A 14,176-nucleotide genomic window follows, 5' to 3' on the forward strand; every position below is an offset into this window, starting at 1 on the left:
GGTTCACATTTTGTAACACCTCAGACCTCATTGCTGTGAGCAGTGAGAAAGCTCTTTGGTGCCAGGCTCAAAACTGTCTCTTCTCTTGCCAGGGGACACTTGAACTGGCTTCAGCTGGACCGCCGGGTGCTGGAACATGACTTCCCCAAAAAGTCAGGACCAGTTGTTTTGTACTTTTGTGTCAGGTAAGTGCCTGATGGCAACCTTTCCCATGGGATACAGCTACAGCCAGCCTGTTTCCTGGAGGCCAGGAGGAGAGGCTGTCAGTTTCTCAGGAACACCTGTGGGCAAACAAACAAACACTTCCACAGAGGTCTCTTTTGAGCTCTTTGGCTTTGCAAACTCTTCTCACACAATTGTAAACAAGTAGTAGCCACACTGACACCCATAGCTGTCCACAGGGAAATGTTGTATGAGGGCAAGGTCAGATGTTATGTATTTACACTTGTGGGCTTTGAGCTGCAAAGTCCAAGCTGAGTAGGGTGGCAGAACAAAGCCCTCTTTCTGCCAGGATAACCCACCTGAGCCAGCAACCTGCAGGGAAAACACTCATTTCCTCACTGGTGAGCCATCAGTCTCCTCTGTGGATTGCCCACAGAGTGCATTCTGTCAGAGACCAAATTAATCCCTGTACAGTGCTGTCATATTCACCTTCTGAACTCAGTGCTATAGTGAATTACCCACAAATAGCAAATGATGGCGTTTTATGGCAGCAGTTGGTTTCTACATGGCTGGACCAGACTATAAAAGTTTTAATGAAGATTATGGCAGTTTGGGAGCTTCAAACTTCATCTGGGATTTTTACAAGGAACTGTTAGTGTTTGGAAGCTGCTGGAAGCTGGCAGTGCTTTTATGCACAGAGTGCCTTTGCCTCCAAGGGAGATATTTTCTGAGAAGACAAATTTGCTCCTGCAGCTTTGAAACGCCCAGAGAGAGGCCAGGGGCTGGGATGGCATATGTACAAAATTAAGTTGAGGGTTTTGACTTACTTTTAATGGATAGCTCATGTCTAGAACAAGCCAGCACAGCGTAACTGTGTCTTTTTCTGTTAGGCTTTCCACTCCAGTGTTATATTACATCTGACATCACTCTCATTCATTCCATAGTACCCACAAAAAAATGAAGACCTACTTTTGAATTTCTTCCCCTGAGTGAAGCTTTTTTTTTTCCCTCCACATAGTGATTGTCATTCATTTAACTTCCATTACAAGGCAGGCTTTTCAGGAGAAGAGACTCTTTGTTCTGTTATGGCCCCATATTTAGTGGTGGATAGATCTTAGGACAAATCAAGACTGCACAAAGCCCTGTGAGCCCAGAATTAGCCTGATATCTCCCAAGAGAAGAATTTAGTCCATATTTTGGGTGCTTCAAACCGTAAGGGTAGATCTAGAGCTGAGCACCTTCAGCACCTTCAGAGATCCAGATCCACCTGTGCTTAGAGCTACATGAAAATGTTGATGCTCATTGAGAACATGGCCAGTCAGTTAGCAGATATCTTGTCCAGGGGCCAAACTGGGAAGCATGTGCTAAGACAGAGATCCCATGGAAAGCAGGGAAAGCCCTGAGTGAGCAAGAGCTAAGTGCTGGGCTTCAGAGTAGAACTGTAAAATGTGTGAAAGCCTGTGCTACTGAGCCACTCTCATATTCATTTCAAAGACCACTCAACAAGCATAAATATTGCCATCTGTATTGTTTTATGGAAGTTGGCAGCACAGTGGAGACCAGTCATTCTAGCGGGATCCCAGCCAAGAGGCATCCTAGGATACAGATCCATCTAACAGTTAGTGAATGAGTGACCCCTCCTGTTCTGGAATCTCAATCCACAGGGAAAAACTCAGTGCCTGCATGTGTGAAAACCAGACTGACTCTGGGCTTATACTCTTGCTGATGGCAGTAATGAGTGGGTTGTCACACTGAGTTACAACTTGGATTGGACTGGGAGCCAGATGCCTCAAGAGTTAGAAATGGGCATTAACTTACTGTGCCTTTTCTGCTGCTTATTTCCCTTGTGGATGTCAATGCTGGCAGAAGTTGAAAAAGTTTCCCAGCACATAAGGAGTTCCCATGTCCATTCCTAAATGTGATCTGAGCAGAAGGCAATTGAAGACACCAGCTCCAGCCAGATGGCTGAAGATGGAAAGGCCCCACAATATCTGTTACACAGTTCTGGCTTGGGAACCAAAGCAATGGCTAAAGGAAAGTTCTAAAGAGACCCACCAATAGACAGGAGTTTATTTTCACAATCTGGGGGTGTGCAGCAGCTTGCAGAGCCATTCATAAACATACCATAAACAGAATGCTCCCTCTCCCCTGCTGCCATCAGGCAGAAAGCAGAGATAATCAGTGCTGTACTATACCTAATCACAAATGTGTTAATTTGTAAGGAACTTCATGCCCATGACACCTACTCTGTCACAGGTAAAGGCTTGCCTGTGATTGCAGATGCCTTTTTGCATTACCCGAGCATTGCAGCTGACAAAGCTTAGGTTGATGCTGGGAGTCCTAAATGGAGAGATACAAGTAATACAAGTAACTGGATGTGCCAGATGCTCATGACACAGAATTCTGTTTATTGCATCAGGATTTAGTAATTGTGTGGGTTTTTCCCTCTAGTTGAAGTAAATGTACAGCTCAATCACACTGCATAACTACTGAAGAGATGAAGCCTCAGGCAAGAAAAGTAAAGGGTAGTTTGTGAAGAGGAGAAGCTACAGTGAAAACATTTTCACTTTTAATGTGACCATCAAATGGTTTTTACCCTCAACATTCCTGCAGCAATGCTGAAGGGCAGCATGCCCACCAAAGATGCCACAGATTTTAGCCTGCTCTAAAAGTACATTTAAAGGGAAGCCTGCCTTCTTAAGAAAAGGCTTCTTGAAAGAACTGTGCCGAAAATAGGAAGTTTCACAAGCTTTGCAGTGTGAAATTCTCCTCCCTTTTTTTAAATCTCTGCAGCACTGTTGAAGCTTTGTCTTTTGACACACATTTCCTTGGGGTTTGACATTGTTGAACACTGATCTCCAGTGTCTTTCCTCTCTTCTGTTATCAAAGACCAAAAATTTCACAGCACTGTGTCAAAGGAGGGGGATTTTAGAAGGATGTTTTTAGCATTGGTTTGTAAGAATTTGCTTCTTCCATTGTTCATTTACACAGCTACTGAAGCCTCCCTGTCTTCAGGTTGTCATCTAGTGCTTCAATGAAAGCTTTCCACTGAGAACAGCATAGGAATCTAGGAAGCAATCAGAACTGTTGGGCAGCTGTGAACTGCCCCGTGGCTATTGTGCAATATTATTTTATAAGACTCTTCTAATATCTGTTTACATGGCTCTAAAGACAAACATGAAAGCAAGAGGGAGTGCCATGTAGACTTGCAGAGGAGGAGGGATGTTGAGCAACAGAATGGGAGTGATATTACTTTTCACCTTAGAATTAGCTTCCCTGGATGGCTTCCTATAGCCCTGGTGGCTTGGTTGTTGGAGAAGCTAATTCCCTGTCTTAGAGAGTTTACAAGTCAGATGAGAGTCACCACTGAAGTCCAGGAGAAGCAAAGGATGGGGATGAGGAAATGAGGGTTTGCCTGATTAGTTGATTTTACAGAGGTGTTTTGAGGCCAGAGAAGAACAGAGAAAATGTTCTCACCATGAGCCTTGGGGTAAAGTGCAGGAAACTGAGTACAGTGTGGAGACCTGGGCAGCAAAGAAGGTAAATAGAGATTGCAGGGTCCAGATACAGGTACATCCTGTTGGCTGGGAAGGAAGCATTTTGCTCAGACTCATACAGACAGAAAGAAGGCAGAGTTACTCCTTTTGTGTAAAGCTTTGATGTGAGAGAGAACCAGAGCACAGACACAGTGTTTGTTCATGGAGAGCAAAGCTGGCCAGGCTCTGCAGTGAGTTCTCATCTTCAAACAATGGCCATGTGAGATTAGCAATCCTTAGCAAAGGAACCACCAGCATGGGTCTGATCTCTTTATCTTCTGTATGTTTGTCATGCTGTTAATTTATATGAACAAGCTTAGCAAATAAAATTCACTCCACTGGTGGATCTTTTCCCAGGAATGAATATATTTGTTCTCAGGGCAACTCCACCAGCCAAACAGTGACAACTCACTGCAGAAGTCGTCACACTAAATCAAAATATGTCTCACATGGAAAGGCTTTTCTTTCAGAAAGGCATGGAACAAAATGTGAAATAAATCCTCAATACTCAAATACACTGTGGGGTAGAGTTTGTATCTATGGGCTGGCAGTATTCCCACAAAGGAATGCCTGTGTTCAGCAACATCAGGCATGTGTTCATATACACTGGCTAGGCTGAAGTCAGCATGGGAGCTGTGGGGGCTCAGGACTCTCAATATTGAGGCCAGACATTTTGCCAGGTTGCCACAGTTACTACAGAACAAAGTGGCCCTAAATAAGAGACTGGCAGTGAAACACAGAGTGAAAGCTCCTGGGTGTCTGTGCCCCCTTAACCTGAAGGAACATAGCTCTGTGTGCACTGGAGGAGGCCCAGGTCTGAGGCAGGTGGGGCAGGTGGGCAGTCTGAGATGAGATTCACCACACCAGCTCTGAGATCTTTACCTGGCAGACAGCTCTATGTCTCAGCTAATTACTGCAGCCTCCCTATATAACCACTGGAAAGAAATAGTCACCTTTCAGGAGCAATTAATCTGGCTTATTTCATCTGACTCATCCAAAGATGACTGCTTTGGAATTCAACAAGTTGCAAGCTTATAAAACCTGTGTCTCTTCTCTGACCTCAGAGCCCTGCTCAGATGTAGGCTTATTCACTTGATGCATCCCTCTGTCCTACCAAGTCTGTAAATTTAAAATTATTATTTCAAGCAGGTTGGCACCGTCAGGGTTGAGGAAGCATTTCCTATCTACATGGTTTCACCTGGCTATCTAAATGGAATTGGACCAGATTTCAGCTGTTAATGAGGCCTTAGGCTATTTTAGTCTTTCAGCTCTTCTTTGTAGGCATCTTTAAACCTGTATTCCATTAGAAAAGGACTAATGCTAACAGTGAAAGAAGCAAGAGGCCATTTGAAAACAGCTGACCTGGGAAGGAAGAGAGATAGTTGTTCTTCATAGGGATAACTGGGCCTTAGAACTTGCCACTGAAATGCATTTCTGCCTCACTCATGGGCCAGAGACACTTATGGGGTGCAGATTCAGAGTATCCTGCTCCCAGCTTCCCCAGCTGACTAACGTGGGATCCCAGCACACCATGGCTGTGTATGCCACTCATATCCACTCAGCTTTGCTTCCCTCCAAGAAATCAGATTAGGGGTTGTGATGACAGCAGCCTGCCTTGGCAGGAAGAGCTGAATAGAACCACACAAAATTAACCCCAGCAATTTATTTCTCTCGCACGTAATGGGCTGTGTTTCTCCATCCACAGTTTTCCATGGCAGAGAAGGGTATGTGGTGGTCCAACACTTTGCTCCAAACAGGGAGTGAGGGAATCACCAGCTCTTGTTTCTCCCCTCTGAGGAGGGAGAAGGAGCAGACAGCCCTTTTTCTGCCCCATGGTGTGAAACTGGGGTTTACAGGGGCTGGGGAAATGCACAAGCAGATTATCAAACACATTAAATTTGCAGCCAGGGGAGAGGAAGAGAAGTGGCAGAATTTGCTCTCACCCAAGCTTCATCACACCTGTTACCACCCAGGAGAAGTTGCTGGGGCAAAATTACACACACACACACAAATCACTCTGCTCCTCTGCTCTTCCTTCATCCTGTGCAGAGCCCTCTGCACTGCAAGGAGGGCAGTGCCAGATCCCAGTTTGCCACGGAGCTTGATCATCCCAGGAGAGCTCAGGGAACTGCCCTGAGATGTTTCAGCTCCTTGGGAGGCTCCATCCACATTCTCATGGCTAGCTGTCCATGGCACATGGACATTCTCATAGCTGTCTCTTCCCAGAGCTCCTTGCAGCTGTGCTGTCTCCCTCACCCACTGCCAGTACCAGTACTGAGCCAGAAAATCCCTGAGTTTGTGCTACATATAAGGGGAAACAAAGAGCCATCTCCTGCTCACATTATAGCTCTACACCTCTGTGCACTGCTGTGGGATGCTGTAGAAACAATAGCAAAAAACAGAATAAGAGCCCACATAATCAAGCCAGTTCCACCAAGCTGCTTTCAGGGGCTCCTGTGAGCTGCTCTGTCTATGAAGTCCCTGCCATAGCCCAGATCTCATTGCACAGCATGTGTTTTGCTGTTTGGTGTGCACCAGCTGTGTGTATGCTAAGCAGGAAGATCCCAAAAGCCGGCAGCCCTGCAAACCCCCTCCTCCCAGGCAGCCACAGTGTATAAATACAGCCACTCAGACCTTGTTTGTGCTGGAAGACAAGGCTCCCTGCAGACAATTTATTGCAGCCTTCCCAGGGTGGCCCCCTGCTCTGCTCACCCGGGGGAAGGTGTAATAAATTGCCTGCGGGGAGGCTGTGCTCCTCAGAGGCTCTTTAGAGATATGAGAAACTTCTGTCCAGTCAGAAGATTTACTTGTGTGAAAACCGACCTTTGCTTGAGGAAGGGAACTAATGGGGCTCTGCTACTTAGCACACAGCTCTGAGCTAAGCCATCCATTACACACACATCTTAATAGCAGTCTGGCTCTCGAGTCCCATAACATCATTTCTGTTTTCTGCTTAACTAGGAATATATTTGTATAAGTGAGCTGTGTTGAGAGAAGGGGATAAGTTGTTTCTCCTTTCCATTCAGCTACCTGAGGGGGCAGAAAAAGCAGCATTCTGAAAATTTGTTGTTTTGAGCCACATTTTGAATGTGTTGATGCTGGCAGCATTGTCTTGTCTAATTTTGGGAAGCATTTAGACTGCATGATAGGTACCATGCAGAAATGATGGATTCTGTCAGTGTAGGATTTGTAGCTAATTTGGATCAAGCTGCAGTAGCTGTGTCAGTGCCTACACACGGATTCCCTGACTGGGTCAAAGTCATGCAGACATTGTTTCTGTTTTCACTGCAATTTGTGTGCTCATACCTTACACCAGTGGGTGTGATGGGCTGTCATCAGTGCACAACAGGAAGGTCTGCCATGAGGGGTCCCAACACCATGGCATTGACCAAGGGCTGAGTCAGTAAATAAATGACCCTCATGCCAGCTTTGACAGACAAATCCTTCCTTCATGTGCTGCTGACAACACATGGGACAGCTGGAGGGATTTCTATTCCTAAAATGGTCTGAAATCCTCAAATAAAAGATGCTCTCCAGCTGCTGAGGGGTGGTGTTATGTGAGACAGTGCACCAAGCAAGTTACCTTTGATAGCCAAGATGTGACTCTTGGTAATGACCAAAGAGCAGGAGAGGGCTGAGCTGATGCTCAGGAGATTGAGAGGCAATTCCCCTGGTAACTGAGGGAAAAGAGGAGGAAGCCAGTGTGCTGCTGTGATCCAGTCACTGCCCTCACCTCACATTTGGGACAGATAAGCACATCACTCCAAGCCAAGAGGAGCTGCAACAGCTTTTGTACAAAACCACATCTTTTTGTGCAAAGATGCACTCCTCTTGCAAGCCAAGCTAAGCTCTAGGGGACATTGCAGTGGTGGAGCAATTTACAGACTATGTTGAGCTGGGTTGCTGCTTTTATAGCATGGGCAGGCCAGGTTCCCCACGTGGGTAGGGGGCAGAGGACTTACTATACTCAGGTCAGTGCCTTTGCTTGATGCTGTAACCAAATATGAGGGAGGAATGTAGCTGCACTTCCACCTTGATTCTTTCCCTTCTCTATGTTCATACTAGAGCACTTGGTATTTTGCAAAGACTCCCAGGATATACAGCCTAGAAGAGATGAAGAGAGTCGGTCTCTATATATTCCAAAGCAGATCCCTAAGTATTTTGTACATGGAGAAGATGAGGCATAGGAATGAGCAAATATCCCCAAAGCACATGGTTTTCCACGGATTCAGTAGGCCAACATTTTAGAAGCACCAAGAAAAATTGATATACAGAAGGTAAAGATGCAGACAACTTCAGAATATAGTGCAGCTGGTGAGAAAGAGAGAGGGGATAGGCTCAGGTTAATTTTGTTTATTTTGTTAGCCGTGATTCCCTGTATTTCTGGAACCAAATTCACCTCCAGTGTTATGGTTTCCCCTGCAATGAGGTAAAAGTTGACACAGGTCTCTCTTGCTGCCTCCTGTCCCCTGCATACCAATCCCAGGTGCTGGATGTGGTGGGGCTTGAGCACAGGAGACATGGCATGGGATCCAAAGCAAAATCAATGCAGAAGGAGAGGTAAACGGAGCTTTTTAGCTGATTTTCATTCCTGACTGATTACTTAACAGGCCAACTATTTAGCATGAGCATTGTCTGCTTCTAAGTGGCAGCACATAAAAGTGTGTAGCCATGACTATTAGCAAACAGGGCTGGAGCATAAAAGGAGCTGTGCAGCCTGTGCTGGCCAGAATTCTCATTTAGCATGCGATACTGGACATAATGACATCTGCATTTAAGTCCATTATACCAACACATACAATTTTTCTTTTCCTGGTTAGCAAATGGCCTCATATTTTTCAAATTATCCTCTGAGGTTCTGAATGATGTGGTGAGGGATAATGAGCCAGACCTCAGGATGGATGAGGCAGAAAAGGGGTGTTCTCCTTTACCCATTCCTTTGTAATAATGAAATAAGGGGTAGTCCACTGAGAGGGTTACTGAGCTCTGCTGGCAGCTCTGTCCTGCATCCCAACCAGATCAGAGTCAGCCAGCTGGGAAAGATGTGAACAGAAGTTTTTGGATTAGCTGGCTCCCACCAGACTCAAACTTGACAAGAATGAGGATGGTATCACTGCCTCAGGAAAGATAGACACCTGAAGTAGACAATGACATCCATTTGCTGTGGTCATATTTTGAAATACCACTGTGGTGAAGATCACAGTGAAATATTTTTACCATTTGGCAGGTTTTGCTTGGCAGTAAACACATGGGCTTGTGCTCTCAAATGCTATGACAGTCTATCTGCCCAGTCAGCAGCTCAGCTGCAGAGAGCCTGGTCCTGCTAGGTGATAGATGGCCACGTTCAGGCTGACAGGATATGTCTAGAGCTGGGTGTTAGAGGCAATGCTAAATATTTTGTATTTGACAGTTTCTTTTAGTGTATGGAGATCAGGAGTGCTGCTCATTTTTTCTCTCACAGTGCACACAAGCACCCCACCAGCTCAGGTGCTTGGCAGTCCTGAATTCCTCTATTCCCACTGCAAGGAGAGAGCACTGGTGTCCAAACACCTTCCCAACACTGCTGAATTTGCCCACCTGCACACAGACACACCTGGGTTCACAGACAAGACTGGCAGCAGCACTAAGGGATTCTCCATCTCCTGAAGAACCACTTACGAAACTGCTGAGTCCAGGACCCAGTCAGGCATTTCTCTGAGCCATGAGTCAGAGGTGGATGAGCCTGTGTGTAATGCAAGGGAGAAATTGTGGTGGTACCAGTTTCCCCTCACCCAAGGATCAGGAGTTTCCACAAGCACCACTGTGAGGCTGTGCTTGGCTGGTTGTGATGGGAATTGCCATTCATCACAGCTTGAGGGGGCTTAAGCTGTCTCAGAGAAAGTTGTCAGTTAACCAGTGCTTAACAGAGAGCAATCTGATCACTATGAGACATGTCCTCACAGCTAAAAAGCCTTAAACATTTCAGATGCAGCAGCTTCTGAAGTCTTCCAAGACACCTTCTGCAGTGCTCATTATTATTTCCCTGCTGCTGAGAGGGAGCAGCTAAGATAGGCACTTTGTGTTCATTATCCAGCATAATATTCACTGGTCTATTTAATTAATGCTTAGAAAATGTACTTGATGAATTTACAAGTTACTGGGGGTGGGGAGGGAGGGGGAATGCAGAAATAGATTAACATTGGCTGATCTTTTAAATTTTCTCCAAAATCATTCCTTCGGTTTTACACTCCCCAAGTCTCATGGGGTGTTCCCCCTTCCTGCAAGCAGCTAATTTCTCACAGGTACAGTTGCTGGCTATCAAGGAACCTCTTGTAGGAGCTGCTGGAGGCAAAACTATTTGCTGGGTGTGTATTGCAAGAGATGCAGGTAGTGGAGCAGAGAGGTCTTGGACACATTGTATTGCCTATTCCCCTGTTCAACCTATCCATTATATCCCAGGCACATCAGCTTCACATAACAGGAAGGAATGCTGCTCTCTGGGGAGTCCTCAACAGAAATCTGAGAGCTGCCTCTCAAAACTGATGATCTTGAAACACGCCTTCAAAGGCTCCTAAGCTTAGCAGGCAAAACAGACAGAGGGGGGCAGAGAAGAGAGGGGTGTTTCCTAAGCCCAGCTCAACAGCCGAAGCAGCTAAATGATTTTCTGAAGGTCATAAAGGAAACCTGTGTCCAAGTTGGGAATTCAGCCCAGATTTTTGTTTGCTTGGTTCATTGCCTTAGCAGCTGGATGCTGCTGCCTGCCTCCTTAGTCATTGACATTGGTCGTTGTAAAGTGTGGGTTCCTTCACTGTGCTCATAAAAGATGGAAACAGGAGGAGATGTGACAGAAACTAGTCATAAGTGCAAAAAAAAAATGTCTTTCCCTACACTTTTTGTTGTTACTGCACCAACTGTGAATTCAGGGTAATCTACTCCAGTTCAGGTTTTCTGAGCTTGCCACACAGAAAATCCCACAAGAGTTCCCTCTGCGAATCTGTTTTCCTGTAAGTAGCACCAGTTTCCTGGTGCACACATTTCACATTTGTCTGGGTGCATGTGTGAGAGCCAGTAGCTTCCCAGCTCAGTCTCCACTCTGGAGATCACTTGAGAATTGGGTTTTCTTTGTGCGATGAAGTATCATGTGCAGGCTCTGTGCTCCCAGAGACTTAATTTTGTACAGAAAACGATCTAGGTCCATGTGGAAAGCCTTGGGAAAGCTCCCTGCAGCCGTAAGAAATGCAATATTGCCCTCTAGTGATGGTGAGAGCGGTCGCGTTTGAGCTGCTGAAACAAAAGGCTTTGGGGCTAACCTTCACTGGGATTCAAAATGGAAAAAATGTTTCTTGTTTTCTTCTGACCTTGGAATATGAAAACCTACCACCATAACCTGGAGAGCTCTGGTAGCAGTGATAAGAAGAGAAGGTTGTTCAAGAACCACAGAATGTGTCAAATTAGCATTATTCTCCATTAATTCAGCAGATGGGAAGCTAGCTGCACTCAGAGAGTGGATCTAGTAAGAAGGTTCCTTTTTTAATGCATCAATTTTTGCATTTCTAAAGCCAAGTATTTTCTTTATTTGAAAAGAGGCCACTTTAAGGACAGGAGGTGAAACAGTGAAAATAAAAATAAAAAAATCTTTGTGCTTCATCATCACTACATTCAAAAATGTTTTTGGTGTTTTGTGGGTTTGATTGGTTGTTGGTGTTTTCTTGGGGTTTATTTTATTTTATCCAGGCTTTATTTTTATTTCTCTTCTGAAGAGGGACAAGGAAGGGTAATATAGACAGGAGCCCTTCAGCAAATGAACAAAATGTTTCTCTCACTCTAATAAGCAAGGAGTTGGTTCTGCCTGTCAGGAAGTAAAGTGTTTTGAGGAGCCTTCAGAAGACACTTAGGAGCACTACAAAGCTTTGATCTCTGCCCCTAAGTAGGCTGCATGTAAGGCCCTGGACTCTGCAAATAGCTGGATGTGGACAATCCCTTCAGCACTTGAGTGAAGCCCCAGGAGTGTCTGCAGGTCTGTCTGCTCCCAGACAGCAGGGTCAGGGAGTGGGGTTTCTCTGTAACTAGACCCTGTATGTCAACCCAGATTTCTAAGGAATTTGGGTTTTTAAAAGTCCCTGGTGCAGACACCATTTCCCTGGCACCCTCCCTATTCTAATTGCATCTGACAAGGCACGATAGCACTGGAATTTATGTAAGGAACATTGCTGTCACTGCACTGCAATTTGAAGATCACTACCAAACAGCATCACAATCTATTTAATTTTCCTTACCTAAAACACTAAGTAAATGCAAAATTCACCTTAACATTCACTGAACATAGCAAGGCTTTCTCTGTTACTACAGGGACACACAACATACCTCTATGGAATGATCAGTCATTAACATTGACAGTATCCAGAGCATTTTTTTCCCCAAAAAAAAGATCTCAAGGCAGAATTAAGGACAGGAGTCAATTCTCACAAAGCTCTCACTAAGTTTATTGCCAAAGCATCAGGCCTTCAGAGCAGGCAGGACATGGAGTACTGAATAAATTCACACATATCATGGGCTTTCAACATAACTGCAACTATTTGGGGCAATCAGCCAATGCAAATGAGTGGGTTTTTCTGATACTGAGGGTTTGAGCTTTCTCTTGAGTTCTGAGAAATCACTTCAACTAAAAGAAAAAAAATTAGATTATGATCATTCCCTGTCATCCTTAACATTATTATTCAAGGTACTGGTGAACTGTGCAAGGTTAGTAACTACTGTCTTACTGTGAGACCATAGATCTAATATGTAAAAAACCCTTTATAAAATTTGCTTTATGCAGAGCTGAAGGGGACAGGGAAGGAACCCAGAAGTGCATTTTTGTAGATGAATATTTTACAGGATGCAGGTTAACAGAACAGAATCGTTGCGATGGGTAAAGGAGTGATGAAGAAATGATGATGGTGAAAATGTGATGGCAAATGAAGGTGAAGCTTACAAAAAAGAAACCGAATAAAATGTTATTTTAAGTCTGAAAACAAAACAAAGGATTATTGAGAACCTGAGTCATCCAGTTGGCATGGCTGAGGTGGTGCTGACTGATCGTGTCCTGGAGTGTGCACAAGCCTCCTTCACCACCTCAGCCTGGTGTAAGAGAAGAAAGTTCCTTTTTAGCACATTCATCATGACTCCATTGACCACATTTTTCATTGAATACGTGCATTTCCATGTTTTGCCCTAGTTCCCTCGTGTCTCACCCCTCTTGCTTTCCCTTTCAGGTTCTACATTGAAAGCATCTCCTATCTGAAGGACAATGCCACCATCGAGCTGTTCTTCCTGAACGCCAAGTCCTGCATCTACAAGGTGAGCACTTGGGGGGCTCACAGTGGGCTGAGACACCTGGATCTGCATCCCCTGCCCCAAAATTTACACGGGTCACACCTGGACTTCCAGATACAACCTTCTTTTCTTCCTCCTCCTCCTCCTCCTCCTCACACATCCCTCGCTCCTCTCTCGCCAGCTGCCACTGCACTTGGCAGCAGCTTTCCTGTCAGAGAGTGGTTCTGAGGTAAAGCATTTCTGGAAGGAACTCTTGTGGCTGGCAGGAGGAAATCGGAACTGCCAGAATTATAAACTGGCTTGTATTTAGAAGGAAATGTCTGGGTTTGTGTTAAAAAGGCGCTCTGGGCCCAGCGGCTGCCGTGAGGGTTTCGGGCCCGCAGAGGGCGGCAGTGCGGCGTGGGCGCCATCTTCGGGGAGGGGGCGGCGTGTGTGAGGGGGAGAGCGGGAAAGATGGAGTGGCTTCAGTTGGAAGGGAACCGCAGGGATCGTCCTGAGCAGCTCTTGGCTCTGCACGCATAAACCCCAAGAATCCCACCATGTTCCTGAAAGTGTTGTCCAAAGGCATCTTGAACTCTGTCAGGCTCACTGCTGTGACCCTGAGGACCCTGTTCCAGTGCCCAGCCACCCTTTGGGTGAAGAGGCTTTTCCTGATATCCAACCATGTGTCAGTTTCGTGTCTTCCCTCGCCATGTCACTGTTCTCCACATAAGAGTTCAGTGCCTGTCCTTTCACTTCTCCTCGTGTGGATGTTGCAGATCACCATGAGGTCTCCCCTCAGCCTCTTCTCCAGGCTGAACAAGCCAAGTGACCTCAGATTTGTGGGATAAGACGAGTTTATATGTGAGTGGGGTAAAGGTGTCTGTGGATATGCACCAAAGATCACCTTGTAGAGGAACAAGCCATGCACTGAGAAATGTTTTTGTATGGGTATTTGCCCTCCCTGGTCCACTCCTGGAAGACCAGGCTGCTCTCCCTGGCACTGCCCCTCGGAGCAGCCCCTTGCCAGGTACTCTGTGCCAGAGATGAGGCATCCTGGCACACCCTCAGCTTGGAGGGGTGCCCACAGCAGAGCCATGAAGCTGATCCCTCTCATGCCACAAACCAGCTGTTCATGGCAAGGTCTGGAAAATCAAACAGCCCCAGACCGCACGGCAGTGGAGATTGGCAGTGTGCAGACTCAG

The 14,176-nt window shown here is 45.8% G+C and overlaps 1 protein-coding gene across 11 annotated transcripts in view; it reads left to right on the forward strand.

Moving 5' to 3' along the window:
• FRMD4A (FERM domain containing 4A) overlaps positions 1–14,176 on the forward strand; it is a 369,788-nt gene that overhangs the window by 276,526 nt on the left and 79,086 nt on the right. For all 11 annotated transcript variants that reach the window (XM_077179219.1, XM_077179217.1, XM_077179215.1 and 8 more), the window contains 2 exons: positions 93–185; positions 12,932–13,016. In XM_077179219.1, coding sequence (XP_077035334.1) covers positions 93–185; positions 12,932–13,016 — 178 coding nt within the window. The remainder of the gene's footprint in view (positions 1–92; positions 186–12,931; positions 13,017–14,176) is intronic.

The sequence above is a fragment of the Agelaius phoeniceus genome, chromosome 5 (genome assembly GCF_051311805.1).
Source record: "Agelaius phoeniceus isolate bAgePho1 chromosome 5, bAgePho1.hap1, whole genome shotgun sequence".
Taxonomy (NCBI): Eukaryota; Metazoa; Chordata; class Aves; order Passeriformes; family Icteridae; genus Agelaius; species Agelaius phoeniceus.